This window comes from Ictidomys tridecemlineatus, chromosome 13 (assembly GCF_052094955.1).
Source record: "Ictidomys tridecemlineatus isolate mIctTri1 chromosome 13, mIctTri1.hap1, whole genome shotgun sequence".
Classification (NCBI taxonomy): domain Eukaryota; kingdom Metazoa; phylum Chordata; class Mammalia; order Rodentia; family Sciuridae; genus Ictidomys; species Ictidomys tridecemlineatus.
The window spans coordinates 49,121,154-49,137,266 of record NC_135489.1 but is presented as its reverse complement, the minus strand read 5'-3'; the positions used below and the strand labels follow the sequence as shown (position 1 = coordinate 49,137,266).

At 44.4% G+C, this 16,113-nt stretch overlaps 1 protein-coding gene across 1 annotated transcript; it reads right to left on the bottom strand.

Moving 5' to 3' along the window:
- Window positions 1-6,660: 6,660 nt before the first annotated feature.
- On the bottom strand, window positions 6,661-13,300 carry Adcyap1 (adenylate cyclase activating polypeptide 1). Its single transcript, XM_021734452.3, has 5 exons — window positions 12,663-13,300; window positions 12,199-12,309; window positions 9,942-10,073; window positions 9,358-9,456; window positions 6,661-8,268 (listed from the first exon to the last, which is right to left on the bottom strand). The coding sequence occupies exons 2-5, from the start codon at window positions 12,306-12,308 to the stop codon at window positions 8,079-8,081; spliced, it is 531 nt and encodes a 176-aa protein (XP_021590127.1). The 5' UTR covers window position 12,309; window positions 12,663-13,300; the 3' UTR covers window positions 6,661-8,078.
- Window positions 13,301-16,113: the final 2,813 nt, after the last annotated feature.

Sequence of the window (16,113 nt, the reverse complement as noted above, 5' to 3'; positions counted from 1 at the left end):
GGGGGAAACATGGAGGGACCAATTGGATCGGAAAATTGGAGGGCAGGAGTCTCTATTAAGATGTTGTTTTGAAGAAAAGGGAAATTGCATGGAAATGAAGGGAGACCCTCATTGCTATACAAAATTACTTATAAGAGGTTGTGAGGGGAATGGGAAAATAAACAAGGAGAGAAATGAATTACAGTAGATGGGGTAGAGAGAGAAGATGGGAGGGGAGGGGAGGGGGGATAGTAGGGGATAGGAAAGGTAGCAGAATACAACAATTACTAATAGGGCATTATGTAAAATTGTGGATGTGTAACCGACGTGATTCTGCAATCTGCATTTGGGGTAAAATTGGGAGTTCATAACCCACTTCAATCTAATGTATGAAATATGATATGTCAAGAGCTTTGTAATGTTGTGAACAACCAATAAAAAAAATTTAAAAAAAGATGTTGTTTTGATTTGGTTTGGTTCTGGGGGTTGAACCCAAGGGCACTTAACCACTAAGCTACATCCTCAGCCCTTTTTATTTTTTTATTTTGAGACAGGATCTCACTAAGTTGTTTTAGGACCTCAAGAAATTGCTGAGGCTGGCCTCAAACTTGTGATCTTCCTGCCTCAGCCTCCCAAATCCCTGGGATTATAGGCATAGACCACTGTCCCCAGCTCTACTGAGTTTTAAAACTCGAAGGTGTTTAGGGAATGACAGCAGTGCAACTTGTTTGTACTGAGAGAGCAGAACTTCAAACAAAGTTTCAGTGTAGACCCCTTCTGAGGCACTAGTGGTTCCAAGAAGTATCCTTGATGGGAAAAGGCTATTTCTCACTATAGTTAAACAGTTACCAGGGTTCACTTCTAGGTATTGTACAATATTTAAATTTTGAAATGTTAAAGTAAGGGGCTAGGGATATAGCTCAGTTGGTAGAGTGCTTGCTTCACATGCACAAAGCCCTGGGTTCAATCCCAAGCATCGCCAAGGAAAAAAAAGAAAAGAAAGAAATGTTAAAGTAAAATGTTATTATAGGGCAGGAAGGCTTTGGAACACTGGGACACTGGAAACTCTGCAGACCAGTCTTAACACTCTCCTGTGTTCTAAAGAAAAGACATTAAGCCAGTTAGAATTGGCTTTCCACTTGAAACACAGGCCCTGATGTTACAAAAAAAAATAAAAAATACTGGCTTAAGCAATGAAGGGGATTTATTGACTTATTTTACAGGAAAGTCCAGAGGAAGTCCTAGCTTTGGTTTGATTCAAAGTCTCAGTGATGCTGTCAGGGACATCTTTTCCTGTCACTCCTGTGGAAGCATGGTGTCAGCTCCACTGTGAGGCTTCTTATATGGTGCATTACATTACACACCATACCATTCAGAAGAAAAGAAAGAATACTTTTCTTGGAAGCTTCAGGGAAAAAAAATTCCTCTCTAATCTCACATTCCTAAAATGAATCACATGCCAAGTTATGAAATATGGTCACGGGATACAATTATCCTGACTGGTTATAACTAGAAGTGGTGTTAGAATCTCCATAAAACCTGCATGAGGAACGTGTGATTAACCAAGCAAGAATCAAGGTAGTTAAGAGAAAGGGAGTTGGAGAAGTATCATGCTAAGCCAAGTAAGTCAGTCCCAAAAAACCAAAGGCTGAGTTTTCTCTTTGATAAGTGGACACTGATTCATAATAGGGGGAAGGGGCATGGGAAGAATGGAAGAACTTTGGCTTGGGCAAAGGAGAGGTAGAGGAGGGGAGGGTATGGAATAGGAAATATGGTGGAAAGAGTAGGAATCATTACCCTAGGTACAAGTATGATGGCACAAATGGAACAACTCTGCATCGTGTACAATTAGAGAAATGAAAAGTTGTGCTTCATTTGTGTACAATGAAACAAAATGTGTTCTGCTGTCATATATAACTAATTAGAACAAATGAAAAAAAGAGAAAGGGAAATGTGCACAGATACATGTCATATTATTCTCTTTGTGGTTTATCGGTAATATTCCTCCTTGATTCAGGATTCTGTAATACATAGCAAAGACATAGCTAAGAAGAAAATTAACTTGGACCACATGACATCACCTACTACAATGCTAAACTGTTTCTTTAAAAAATATTGTTCCATCATGTTCTTTCTCCTGTCTATGAATCCTTGCTTCAAATTATATTTCAGTTGATGGGGGACATTTCTTAGGCAGCTATACATAACTGCTCTGCTAATTATCACTTTGAGAGCAGTCCAGTTCCCAGTCTGTGTTTCAAGATATCCCTTTTCTTTTATTCTAGGAAGAAGTATTACTGTCTTGAGGCATAAGGTGAATTCTCTTTAATTTGAAAATATAATCCTTCCTTATTAGAATGAGAAAATAAAGACTTGTGTGACTTGAGTTTATTGCAGCCTTTTGCCTACATGTGGCTTTAAAGTTCATTTTATCCTGTTGCAGAAACATACCTAATTAATTTGCCATTCTTTTCTATGTAGCTTCTCCTAAAGGGATATCAAGTTAGATTCATGATGAACACCTAATTAATAAGTTCATTTTACTTCCTATATATGCTTTGCAGCTGTCCTATTAGAACCTGAAGGAAATATCATGGTGAATTTTGCACGTCTTCTGGCTCATTTATTCACTCAAGAAAGATATTTCTTATGTTCTCACAGTGTATTGGACATCAAAGTACAATATATCATCCATGCCCTCCAAGAGGTCATCTAGCTAGAGACCTGACAAGTACTTATGAAACAATTAAGAAATAGGGCAGAAGAGTGTGAAATTAAAGATTAGGCCAGGCACAGTGGTTCACACCTGTAATCCCAGTGACAGGGGAGGCTGAGGTAGGAGGAACCCAAGTTCAAGGCCAGCCTCAGCAAAGTCACAAGGCCCTGCCTCAAAATAAAAAGGGAATAGGGATAGTAGCTCAGTGGTAAAGCACCCGGGGTTCAATCCTCAGTACTGCAAAAATAAATATCAGAAATGGCAATACAGAAAAACAGTTCAAGGGTTGATGTGGGGGAGTGGAGATGATAATGACTCTGAGGAAGATTCCTAGAAAAAGAAGATTTGAATTATTGAACCTGACAGAATATTGATCTTGGGGAAGTAAGAAGACGTTCCAGGTATGGGAGATTGTTGGGAGTTGAAAATGTGCATCTGCATTTCAAAGACTAACAAGAACCTGTCTTTCTAAAGATATAGGATTGTACTGAAGAACACACAGGTAAGACTGATAAGCAAAGAACCGAAACCCTACAACAAAGGAGGCTATTCTGAAATATCTCATCAGAAGAATATGAAGTTAAAGCTACCTGGTTGAAGGGGAAATGAGCAAGGCCCGGATGATCAGCTACAGACCAATGTAAGAACCCAGTGGCAGGCAAGAGGCAGCCACCAGGGGAGCAGACATCTCCCTTCTCCAAAGAAGGATGACAAGGAAAGAGAAGAGGCCCAGCTCCATCTTGGTTTCTAATCCTGTTAACAGCGTGAACAGGATTGAGTTCGAGGCCACAGTGGGGCATCTAAGCAAAATCACTCTGTGAACATTGGGACATAATGCAATTGGAAGTTGACTTCTGAATCCCCAGAACTAATGCCAGCTAGCTGTGCAGGTTCTCTCCATGAGAGCATTGATTTTTCCCAAGTCATGTGATGGAATAGTTTATACCCTGGAGGGTCATTCTCCTTCCAAAAGTGCCTGTAACAGAGAGGTCCAACTAGAATGTAGAAGAAAAATAACACTAACTAGTGACCTTAATGACTTGAAGGAAATACTGCAATTGTCCAAGAGCCTAATGTCCATTCTGGGAGAATGTGGCTTACTAGTATATTTACTCCTGTGTGCTGGGACAGTGAAGTGTTACTTATTCAATATGAAAAAAAATATCCAGCCTCAGCATATATAGGTGCCTATGTATGTCACCAAATTTAAAATCTAGGTAGTTTCAAATTTGTGTGCATATTCATGTAGTTTTTGTTGAAAATGCAGATTCAGTAGTTCTGATGGAACTCTAAAATTTGCATTGCTAGTAAATCTCCCAGATGACTGTCACAGAAAAATACTACCTTCCTCCCAGGGGTTAGTCAAGCTCTTTCTATCAGCCTGGCCTGGCCCATTTCAGGTTATTTGATAAATTTATATTGGGTTGGATCAGTGTGTTCCCAGCCCCAGCAGCAATAAGGCACATATCATGGATTACTGAATACTACATCGTCGTCCTAAGAAAAGTCATAATTGGAGTTATCCCACATAAGAAAACATAGCAACTTGCTAGATATATGAACTTCACTTGGTATTAGTCAAGTCTAGGGTTTATCTTTATTTTCTTGACAAGTCATTATCCTTCAAGCAAATAAATTATGTTTCTTTGTTTTCCCATTTACCATAGGAGGACAACATGGCAGGGAAAGGGGCCAGGATAAAATGGGGAGGACAAACTCCATATCCAATAAAACCCAATGTAAATGTGAACTGACTATATTCATTTTTTTAAAAATTGATTACAAGTGGGATTTCTATTATGGATTCCTCCCTATATGATTCTGGGCCTCAACTGCTGGGCTCTAAAAAATACTTTTTGAATCCTTGCTGTCCCTTCAATACTATTGTGACATATTCATTGATTTCTTAATTGAATACATTTTTTAGAATCCAAGTTAGGACATTTTAAATTAAATGGTAAGACTTAAAGTGTTTTTCAATACAATGTTTTCTTAAACCCAGAAATAGTTGAGGGCTCCAAAATAAACACCACTTGGGAATTTATGAGAATTTCATGTGAAGGCTTTGTTTGAAAAGTTGTGAATATGAACTAATAAAGTATATGATTCACAAATGACTTCTTTGTGAGGGGACTGAGGATTGAACCCAGGATTGAGCCTCCTCCCCAGCCTTTTTTTTTTTTTTTAGACAAGGTCTCTCTAAGTTTCTTAAAGCCTCCCTAAACTGCAGAGGCTGACCTTAAATTTGCAATCCTCTTGCTTCAGCCTCCCAATCCACTTGGATTACAGGCATGCATCACCATGCCTGATAAAATACATTTTCTTTTAAAGGTGTCTATCTAATTAATTCCTTATTTTATCAAGTTCTTGTTCCATCTACCTACAACATGTTAGTCAGAGACAACTTTTGTATCTCTGAACACATTTTTAAACCTCCAAAACTGATGTCAATCATTTTCATACAAAATTTATCAAGACCCAGTTAGTATACAGTTACTTGTAAAAAGAACAATGTTAGATAGCTATTTTAGAAGTATAACTAATACTCCAATATTGTCTACCACCACTCCCTAGTAACTTTCTGAATATACAGCAATGTGTATACACACTAGGGGATGGAAATTAAAGTATGTCTTATAAATGTTCCAACATCCATGCCTATTTATGAGCTTAATGTCTTCTTAGGCATCTCTGTCTGAACAGCTATTTTAAATTTTTAGTTGAATCCAGTAACCCATCAAGCAGATATCAGAGTACAGTTTCTGAAAATATGTGGATGCTTACATAGATATTCCAGACAAGAAAAATCTTATGACTGCTAAAGAAATAGAGTACTTTAAAAGATTTTAAAGTAGTTATTTCCTGAATGTCTTTTTTTCTCCAAACATTAGACCAAGTTGCATTGTTTACAAAAATTTATTCATACAAATTTTACACACTTTATATAACAGTTATCAAAGTCCTAGTTATAGATATCATGTGTGTAATAATACTTGGTTAAGATGTTTTGATAATCAGTTGCACACAAAATAAGAGCTTCAAGACTAACATCTACCTAAATTATCACTATATCATAAATCTGCTCCAGTTTAGTAAGGCTCTTGGCATTTCTAAAAAGTATACAAAAGATTAAACTGGGTGATCACTGTAAAATGCTTGCAACTAGCCACGGGAACACTAAATTAGACTTCATAAATAAAAGGTTAACTAGAGCCCTATTTCACCACTAACAGCTGACACAAATACAGAAAACTCTGCCCATTATCCAAGAAACAAATAATTAAGACTAAAATGCAAGCTGATGTGTTGCAGCATTATAGGGCCACTAAATAGCCATCTGTGATTCGTGGCGATTTAAAAGGCGAAGAAAGGCACTAAAGCTGCAAACTGCATCCCGTGTCACATTGCCTGAGGAGACTGCGGAATTCAAGAAAGATTGATCCTATAAGCAGGACTCAGGCATAGATCGAATGCCTCTCTGTTTTCACTGTTTGCAATGTGATCTCCTAGCAGCATCCATCCCGCCTTGGGAATGCAAATACAATTGTTTTCTTTGATGTCTGACTTCATACTGATCAAATCCATAAAGGAAAAGGAAAGATCCTTTAAATTTTAAAAACTAATGCTTAATTTTTTTTATTTTTTTTATTTTTTTTTTCCTAAAAATTTGTGCCTGAAATTTGGGAGATGGACTGGCTGGTTAATCTGTTGCTGCTTGATCTGGTTGCTGGGTGAAGGTTCTTTTGTTTATAAAGATTACTCTATATGTTCAAGGAATTGACAGGAAACAGACATGCTTTCTTTAGCCAAGAAAGGATACAAGGGTGGTTTAGGGAGCTTGCTTACCTCATTCTTGACCACAGATATAAGATAGTACTCATACATAGAAAGATGAGGTTTAAATGATTTATCAGTTAGTAAAACTGAGCAACATGTGAACACTACACATTCTATTATGACAAAGATTGGTTTTATGAAATAAATTTTACTAAGCAATAAGCCATAATGTAGAAAAATACATTTTACCTACAAACTCAATAAACAAGAAACAAAATGTTCATATTTAGTCCATAATTACTTAGTAGTAGCTACACAGGAGTTCCTAAACTTTACAATAACTGCTTGCATCAAACAACACCAAAAAAACAGAAGCATTCACAAGTTTAAGATAAGTGAATGAAAAAAATGGTAAACAGTACTTAAACAGTGCAGGAGGGTGGGAAGAAAGGGTCTTCAGAAAAACCACAAAGGAAAAGGGTGGCTTCTACAGAGCTGGGTTCAGAGGGGGGAGAATCCTGGCCATTTCACAAGATGAGAAGCATGGACAGCACTGGAGAAAAACACATTGTACTTTGCATCCATTTCCAATACCCAGCACCCAAAAATCAGGCAGGCAGTGGACCTGTGGTGGGACTGGACTCACTCCCAGCTTTCCAGACTTGGGGAGCCTCACACCAGTCCCGCTCCAGGGTCTCCTCCTACTGCCTTATGCTCTGCCTCTTCCAATATACCTCTATTTCCTTCATTTTTGTTCCAATTGCCCTAGCCTTGGGATATTTGGTTCCCTGGTGAATCAGGAAGTACAGAAAAGAGAGCTTCCTACCCAAGCTCCCCTTCTCTGTACAGTCCCTTCACTCTTCATCCAGGGAAGAGAATCAATTCTGGGGAGAAGCACAATTTGGATTGAGCTGTTGTTTTATTAGAATTTCCTTCTGGGCTGAGAGTCTGAAGAGAGACAAATACACATAAAAGTAGAATCAAAGAAAGCAAAAATATTGGAATTGCCACCCAGCCAGTGGGACAGTGCCCACTTGAATATATTAGGCTGGGATTGAAGCAGCCTGCCCCAGAGACTCACTGGGAAAGAATGCCCTCCAGCAATTCTCCAAATCATTACCTCAAAATCCCCCTGGAGCAGGGCATCATTGTTTATGTACAGTAGCAAATGGTCAATATTAATATCTTCAGGCCTGTCGTGGATAAAAATACTATCCTTTGAATTCCAGTTTACAAAAATAGGAGTAATATTCAAAACAATGATTGTCTATTTTTCTATTTATTTTATATAAAAACATAAACAGCTCAGGCAAATTTTCAATCCTTGTGCACACTTTGTATGAGTTGCTCTCTATTATACTTATATATATATATATTCTTAATATATATATTTATAATATATATTGGTCCACAAAGTATATCTGTGCATTCTCTAGTGCTTTGTAAAAAGAAAAACAATATTATTATCAAAATATTCATTTAATGGCTTTACTTCATACATAAATACATGTTTGGATAGAACACAGGAGCGATGACTTCAGTCAGTTTGGAAAACGACTTTTCACTGTGTCAGGGTTGTATACACAGGGTAGGAAGTAACTCATCGCTACAAATACGCTATTCGACGTCCTTTGTTTTTAACCCTTTGTTTATACCTTTTCCCCAGGACGGCCGCCAAGTATTTCTTGACAGCCATTTGTTTCCGGTAGCGGCTGTAGCTGTCCGTGAAGATTCCATCCGAGTGGCGCTTGGAGAGCGGCTCCCAGTCCTCCTCCGCGCCGCCGCCCAGGTTCCCACTGCAAGGAAAGGGGTCGGGGAAAAGGGTGACCGGGTGGGAGACACAGATTCAAGACCTGCGGGAGCAGACGCGCCCCACCCCACGCGGGAGTCTCCAGGGGGGAACACGGGGCTCGCACTGGCCACCGCGCCGCCTTCCTCTCTGCCAGGGAGCGGCTTTGGAAAGGGCTGTGATGGAAGCCCCTCAGACCCTCCCTACCACCCAGGATTTCCAGGCACCAATTCCTACAGTACCCCCCTCCCCAAGGAGATCAGGGAAGATGGCCCGTGATCTAAGTCTCTCCAAAGGCTGCCTTTTAAGATTTGGCGATTGCGCTCGATTTTCCTAACTGTTCCTCTCATCCCCGATATACAAAGAAAATAACCAAAAGGCCCTAAATGCCACGTTGGCTGCTACCCTGGTGTTTATATCGATCCCGCATTTCCTAGTGAAATACAAGCACTCCTCTCCTTCCGCACGCTAAGTTGAAAAACGTGATAATAATATAAGTCGACAGGCTGTAGGCAATATTTTTCACCGCATGAATTATTCATTGCGAAAATGTAATCTGTTTCCCCGTGAGCTTTATTAAAATGTTGCCTTCTGCTGAGACAGGCTTCACGCAAGCCCTAAGCTCTGGGTTTGTCTGGCGTGAGCAAAAACTGTTTCCCTAAGTGTCCAAATTTAGTGATTTGTTTACTTCGATTTGAATTTATAATAAACACAATGCCCCTCCCCCAAAAAAATGTCGCGATTCATTGGAAATTATAGCAAATCCTCCCGAGAACCTTAAAGGTTTAGAATGACTAGGGGGTTTTGTTTGGTTTCTCTTTCTTTTCATTCAAAACGGATCAAAATCCGCCGTTTTCCTTCCCTTTTCCGCTCTCACCTGGTCTCCGCCTCTCCTGTCAAATTTAACATGCCACTTCAAAACCTCTGCCTGTTGCTGGCGGCGAGTACCCCCACCCCGCAGGGCTCAGACGCACCCCGAGCCTCACCTGTACGCACAGACGTAGAAACTGCCCCTCCCACCCCGCGCGCGTTCCGCAATCACCCACCCGGGCGCGCGCACCCTTACGCGCGGTTTAACTGTTTCACCAACTCTTACCCCACACTCCTGGTCACCAGGGATTGCAGGTACTTCCTGGCAGACAGCTGGTCCAGCACTTTGCGGTAGGCCTTGTTAAGGATCCCTTGGGCGACATCTCTAACGGGAGGCAAAATGTGTGCCCCTGGTCACTGCCTCGCGCCCCCACCATGGCAGCCCAAGACCTATTGCTGGGAGCTTGCGCCTCTCGGCATTCAAGGAGGATGACCGGGAAATGCCTAGAGGCAAGGAACTTGAGACTAACTCTCTTAAGAAGTTCCCGAAAGTGAATGCTGGGATCTAGAATTAGTTCTGACCTGGGAAGGTGGCAGATCAGGAGTCTGCGTTCCCCTCCACGGAGGCCCGCACTCACTGACGTTCCTCGGGCCACAGACCTTTCGGTCCCTACGCGGTCCTTAGGTCCACACAGATCCTCCCGCTCCTATTTTCCCTTCGGTCTCGTGGGATCGGGCCAGGCAAAAGGGAGACTTAAGGACTCTGATGAAAACGGACATACTCCGTGGGCAACCACCCTACCCCTACCCACCACCTTGGTCCTAGGGCTCGTGGTCCAGGGCCTGCCGCCGAGGCCGCGCCGGACTTACCTCTTCTCCGCTGGATAGTAGAGAGCGTAGGCGTCATGCAGCGCAGAGGCGGGGCTCCCTGCGCCGGGCGGGTCCGAGTCGTAAAAGTCCTGCAGCGAGTTTCCGTCCTCGTCGTAAGCCTCATCCTCAGGACTGCGAGGTAGCCAAAAAGAGTGGTCATTACAAGTCCTCCCAGCTCTGCGAGGACCCAAAGAGGGGAGATCGCACTGATTTTCCTTCCTCCAAAAGGTCCCCTAAAGTGATCTGTCTTTTCTTCCCAGGCAGGGTGGGGGTAATGGTAAGGAGGAGGGTCCTACATCCAACCGAAATTCCTACTGCTCTGCGAGGAAGCTTGCCCACCCCTCTGCTGGAAAAAGGGTTGCCCTGCAGGAGCCCTGGGAAACCGAGGCGTCTCTGCTAATCACGCGTACTTGGCCACTAGAAAGAACTGCCCCCTCCCAGCACCCGAGGTTCCCCCAAGTATTAACAGTCAGGGACGAAAAAAGTTCTAGGAGAATTAGACACTGACCAACGCGAAGACCCAAAGGGGGGAGAGGCCCAGAGCGGAATGGAGAGGCTAGGTGGGGGGGGGGGGGATGTGTGACGGCTAACTCTGGCAGCCACCCCCAACCGAGCCTCTGAGCCCAGGGGAGCCCTTCCCTGCACGGATGTAGGTCACGGAGAACCTCCAGCTTCTATTTTGGGCCTGAAAGGATCTGGCAGGAACATGAATAATAGATGCCCCTAAACTTAGCCGGTTTGGTGGCGGCTCTTTCTGTGTTGTGTACACGCCCTCCGGTGCCTCTCACCCCGGGAAAGTGCCAGGCTTACGGAACTTTGAAAATAGCTGGAGGTGAAATAAGAAGGCTTTTAAGTACACTAAATAAATAGTTAACGCTAATCTGTTAGTGATGGCGGGGCCGAGGGACCCCATCTCAACCTCAGCGCACAGGTCAACAGGGGACCGACTTCGCGGGTACCTGGGGACGTCACAGTCTCCCTGGGCTACCTCCTCTATCCTTGATACGGGGCAGAAGAGGTGGGTTAAAGCACAAAGCCCCATCGCTTTGGGCCACTGGAGAGACTCGACCAGGACAAGCAGCTCTCCCTAGTCAGGGCTGGAGTCCTACTTGTTACTCTTGGTTGCCTTTCCTCCATCCCTGGAGAGGCCAGACCAAGGCAAGCACATCCCTCAGCACGCGCCACACCCCGTCTTTTCTTGGCGACGCGCCTTAGCCCTGGTCCTGGTACTCCCGAACCAGGTCTTTATAACCACGTTTGTCCTGCCCTGTACCTAGAGGCTGGAATCCTAACACTGTAGCTAGAACCCATCTCTACCGCCAAAACAACGGTCAGCCGCCCCCTGAGCCAAACGTTTTGGGCGCGGCTGGGAAGAGCTGCCCTTCTCACTGCCCGGAGTGCCACCGGGACTCTGCGCTGCCCAACGCGTTTTCACTATCCCGCACATTGGTGGGGGTCCTCTGGGGCTGCGATGGGGAACCCGGGCTGTGCCATCCGACTAGAAACCGGGGGTTAAGAAACAAAGCTAGGTTTCCCCCACCCTGGGCTAGGCAAGGCTGTCTGCCTGCATGCTTTCTCTTCCTCCTTCTTTGCATCCGTTTCTCCCCCTCCCTCGCAGTCTCATTCTTGTTCCTTTCTCAAGTTGCTTTTTCTTAGCCATAATAAACTGCCAACACTGCCCTCCCCAAGACAGTCTGGGACACAAAATGCAGTTGGAACATGGATCCCTTGAAAGAAAGCTCTTGAGGAGAAAGAATTCGAATGAGGTGAAGAGGAAGGGCGGAGGGGAGAGAGAGACCCCGCCCCAATAATCAGAAAGCAATGTAACAAAGCAAAGTCCGAGGGAGCTTCACATTCAACCCCCTGACTAGCGGTGGGAACTCACGTTCTCTCCGAACTCGGCCTAAGAATAGGTAAAAGAAGCCAAGCTGGGGACCTTGCCCTGCCCCCACCCCCACTCTCCCTCGGGCCAGGTTGGAGGAAGGGAGGTTTCTCCAACACTCGGAAGCTCACTCGCTGTACCCGGGTCCCAGGAATGCGTAAAGTTGGGGGAGGGGCGCCGAGCCGTCGTGGAGCCTGCCTGGCCCTGAGGATTAGCTAGGGCCAGGACCCCGGGCCCAGCCAAGATTGACAGAGAGAACTCGGGGTACGGGGAGCAAGGCTTAGTAGCCTGAACCCGAGGAACTGAAGGAAGGCGACCGTGAGAAAGTGTTCGGCAAAGGGAAGCCCCAGCTCAGCACAGGCGCCCAGCACCTACCTGATCCCAGGGAACCGGAGTCCGGCGGCGGCAGGTGAGCAGTAGACGCTGCTGTGCATTATTATCCCATAGACCAGCAGGGCCAACCTTGCTCCGCTACACATGGTCATTCTGCGCAGGATGGAAAAGAGGACACACAACCGTGAGAACGCCCCTGGCCTTCTACCCTGCAACCCCAGGAAACTCCAGGAGCAGGGGGAGGGAGCGCAGCTTCTGCTCCCTGCGTTGAATACCACTTAGCGCGACAGCCAGCGCGCGCCCTGCCACTTCTCGATTGCTATAGTTAGAAAGAAAACATGTTTGCATACACCCAGCTCCCGATAACTAGACAGACCTGGTACAAGAAAAGCTAATTCGTACCCTGATGCCAATGCTGGCGGGAAAAAGAAAAAAAAAAAACATCAGCAGTCAAGTGAGTCGTTTGGTTTGGTGAGATTTTCCCCCCCTTCCTATTCAACTCTTACCGCTGCTATGAGAGGGTTTGCTGCCAAAAAGGATGGCGGGCAAAGGGCTCCTTCAAGTTTCTGAGCTGGAATCACAACCCGAAAGGCATCACCATCTGGCGTTGGTGTCTGAGGAGAAGCCGCAGGAATGAGCAGGAGCAGCAGGAGGAGCTGGAGGACTTGTTTGCTGAGGCTAGTATTCCGTTCAAAAGTTTGTAGACTCAGAACTAGGAGCGAGCGTGACTTGGAGAGATGTATAATCTAGAGGAAGCGACGAGCCTAAGGGAGGGGGAACGGAGTGGCGCTTAAGTCCGCCCGGAGAAAAAAAAGCAAGTGATAGAGGAAGAAAAGAGGAAAAGTCAAAGAAGGGGAGGAAGGAAAAAGAGAGAGCCGGCCGCGCAGCCGGGCTGCCGGGTCAGGCAGCTTCTAGAGTCAGGCAGCTCCTTCTCTGCTCTGAGGTCCCTCTGGCTGCGTCTGAAGATGCGGCTTCTTCTGCTGCTGCCGGTGGTGACAGAGGTGACCGGACGTCTGCTCGTATTTATATATGCAGTTAGCAAAAAATCTACCCGAACATGGTTTTAGGAGAACCCTCTTTGTCAACATCTGTCTGCCTATTGCCTTTAAGTACAGAATATTTTGTTGCACTGTTGCGCTCGGATTTTTATTCATGAAGTGACTTCCTCTTTTTTTTTTTCAGTCACGTAATGATCGAGTATCAGAAAAAGACGTCAGCATCCCAGTCCCTCAAGGAACATATTAACTATTCTGTGCTGTCCTCTAGGATGATAAGATCCGGAGTCATCGACTTCTCATAAACACCTTTCACTCATACAATCCAATTTTTAAGAAGTCCAATTATTTTGATGGTTTTCAATTTCACCCATTTCTCAAGGACAGGTAAAGAATTCGTAGAATTTCTAGGAGGGTAAAAGTTATGTTTTTAACTATATCCCTACTGTTTCTCTTTTACTTTTTCATCAAGCCTTACCAATGTGAGCTCTGATCTCTGGAATGAAGCACCATCGAGCTCTCCTATTAATAAATTTAATTTAGATCTCCTAATTTCTTGCGTATGTTCTTTCAAATAGACAATTAAATGTGGAAGTCGTTTTTTTTTTTAAAGGGAAGTCTTGGAGGATTTTCAGTAAATTTCTAATGCGTCTGGCTGTGGTTGACAGTCTGGCTACCAGTAGATTGATTAGAGCTAAGGCTGCTTCAGGAACTGGCCTATGGAGCTGTCCATACTCTAGGTGCTGAACTGTTTGGGCGCAGATGCTACAAATGTTGAAAATTGCCACCAGTTTAATTTTCACCAGAGCCTCTCAATCTGAAGACTTGGCAGTGGTGCTATTAATGTAGCAATTCATTGTCTAAATCACTCTGCTGTTCAGATACAACACCCTTGCAATGTTCATGAATGTCCTAATGCTGACAACCATCTCCATCCCTGCCTTAGAATTCAGTAAAGAGAATTCTGTTCTCAGTCCTGGATCTCTAGATTTCCTGTTTGTACACCTTCGCACTTTCTGTGGCTCTTACTGATTTTAAAAATTGAAACTGCGACATCATGTTTTCCACAAGAATTGAAATTTTAAGAGTTTGGTGGTGAGAAATGTTTTTTACACTTACTTTACAAGTTGAATTCTGTTTGGGGAAATACAGACAGACTGGAAAACAGGAGGATTCCCAGTACAAATTCACTTGCTGAGGATTTCTAATAGAAATCCCTCCCTTGGGAATGGTTAAATTTTTTTTAACTGAAAATGACGTATGAAGAGAAAAGCAATAAGGGAAGAGCACATCCACCCTGAACTTCCAAGTCCCTGTAATCAAGAAGATTCATAAATTTTTACTCCAGTAAGAGATTTCGGGTCTATTTCCTTTAAAAGGGAATCACGTCTATAACATTAATGTGCATTTTAATTATTTGGATCTAACACAAAAATTAGAGTCTGACAATTAAGTGGGAGTGTTTCCTGTTACTATGATTTGAATCTAACATTTAAATAAGCTGTATTAGCTCTGTATGCTTTTCCCAAAACATAATGCTTCTCATTCTCAATGCCATTCCCGCTCTTATTTGAGATTTAATACTTCCTCCAAGAAGATAAAGTTGTACTTATTCCTGGCCAGGAGTGGACCAAAACTGCCTGCTTCCTCAGTTTCTTCCTAGCTATGCTCTAGACTTCCTGCCTTCAATAAAACTTAAAACATATCTACATAGGGATGAATCTCTTTGTCTTGGCTGCACATGTCCGCTGATTTATATCGGAGTGTTTACATGCGTGTGTTCGCTATTCAGTTCTGCCTCTGCTCCCACACAAAAGAGCCTGCGGTGAACACCACCGGATAATCAAGCAGAGAAGCCTTTCTTACTAAAGCGCCCAAAAGCTATTACCTACTGTGGCTTTCCTGTCTTCCGCCTTGCTTCACGTCAAAGGTGAACCCCATTAAAATCCTTACTCTTTCCTCCCACGCGAATTCCGAAATGAGTTCAATCTGGAGAAATATTTGAAAATTTCCAAGACTCCTTGTGCAATTCACTCAGCTTTAGTAAAGGGAGCCACCATGTGGGGAGTTTGTTGACTTCACGGCCTATGAAAGGGGGAAATCACAAACAAGAATAATTTGGTGAGGTGGTTCAAATGCGGATTCCAAGGACCCGGAAAGATCTGAACCGTGTCTCTCTAGCTTACAAAAGCTGTGGCCTGCTGCACTCCTCTCAGTTGAGGTACTCTTATATGAACTTGGGGCCCAGCACCCCAAAATCACAAGCCTAGAGCCGGGAGCCCATTTGCTGGAATAAAAGTATAAGTAGAGGACTTGAGAGCCTTGATCACTGGCCTCAGGAAAATCAAGCTTTGGAGACCCGTCATCTATTGCTCAGCTCAATCTAAAGACTCACCAGCCCCGCCCCACAGTTGCTTGAGGATATTGAAACCCCCAGCAGGATCGTCCCGTCGATTCTTCCCCCCATTGCCAATGGCTGTGTCTAACTAGGCGAGTTTAGCGAGGAGTTGCTCCTGGTCTTGACAGTTCTGGCCTTGGGTCCCGCAGAGGCCAAGAATGCGGAAAGAGTGGAGGAACCAGAAGCTGAGCACTGGCGGGCGGGGTCTGCGAACTGCGGGAGCCCGGGGCTGCAGCCCTCCTGCTCAAGCCTCCACCCACATCGCGGGCCCTCTCGGCTTCCTTTTGGGTGGAGAGTGAAGTCTCAAAAGACCAAAACTACCTCCCCCAACTCCTCCTCCCAAGAGTGGGAGGGTTAAGGCTGCCTGGGGCGGGAGTGTGGAGGGCTTTGTGTCTTGGGCTCTTCCCGGAGCGTCGAGGAGGAGGGCACCCATCAGCCCGAGACGCCAGGCTAGAGAGACTGGGAGCCACCCTGCACACACGCCCGAGGTGTCCCAATGAGAACAGGGTAGGAAACTCCGGTCGGGTACACTTGTTAATTACGAATGCAGACGTAAGCCTGGCT